Genomic DNA, 875 nt, shown 5'->3' with positions numbered 1-875 from the left:
AAAGCGTACATAGTGCAGGGCCTATTCAAAGACAGCCAGTAGCAAAATGTGTCCTAGACCCGTATAAAAACCTCTAACAGACATATCTGCGGCTTTCTTGTTCAACAACATCTCTCCATGTCTTCCACTGGTTGCGGGTGTGTATGTAATTATGTCTCCATCTGTTCCGTTCCGCTGTGTCTTACCTCTGAGGCAAAGGAAGGTGAGGAAGTCCTCCGTCTTGGGCTTGCGTCTGGACAGGTCCTGAATGGAAGAGGATAGGGACGAAGAGGAGAGCGATGAGAGCGATGAGGAGGGCACAGTGGCCAGGCCGGTGTTCAGGCTGCCTGGGTCGGCCACTTTGACGGGCGTAGTGCTCGGCGAGTTGGGCTGTGACTGGGCGAACTTCCTCTGGGCATGGAGTCGAGGTCTGAAGGGGAGAGAATAAGAAGAAGGGGAGGAGAGAGTAAGTAAATTATATGTATTATTTGATTACAGTTGTACTCCACACTGGTGGGCCACCACGACAAGGGGGCTGCCGTGATTGATCGAGATAATAGGTAAGTTAATACATTTTATCCAATTTTATGCCCTGAGCACTACAAGACTTACAAGTAAGATAAATCACATTGATTTAAAATACAATTATACATTAGGAAAGACCACACACACACAGTATGAGGTATTTGGTGCCGATGTCTTTCATCCCTATACAAACTAGTCTGCAGCTGATTAAAATCACAATTTTGCTCCTTTACATACAAACACACATACACACTGTGTTATAACTGTGGCCCTATGGCTATCATCTCACTGTAGAGTGGATTGCTGAAACAATTACCCTAAGGTGAAGAATTGATTACCTTTGTGTGCGTGTGTGTGAGAGAGTGTGTGTG

The 875-nt window shown here is 45.9% G+C and overlaps 1 protein-coding gene across 1 annotated transcript in view; it reads right to left on the bottom strand.

Annotated features, from left to right (window-relative positions):
• jarid2b (jumonji, AT rich interactive domain 2b) overlaps positions 1 to 875 on the bottom strand; it is a 100,205-nt gene that overhangs the window by 27,531 nt on the left and 71,799 nt on the right. The window contains exon 4 of the mRNA XM_035681230.1: positions 186 to 409. Within this exon, the coding sequence (XP_035537123.1) occupies positions 186 to 409 (224 nt within the window). The remainder of the gene's footprint in view (positions 1 to 185; positions 410 to 875) is intronic.

The sequence above is a fragment of the Morone saxatilis genome, unplaced genomic scaffold (assembly GCF_004916995.1).
Source record: "Morone saxatilis isolate NCDOM2014 unplaced genomic scaffold, NCSU_SB_2.0 Contig9, whole genome shotgun sequence".
Classification (NCBI taxonomy): domain Eukaryota; kingdom Metazoa; phylum Chordata; class Actinopteri; family Moronidae; genus Morone; species Morone saxatilis.
This window is presented reverse-complemented; position numbering and strand designations above follow the sequence as displayed.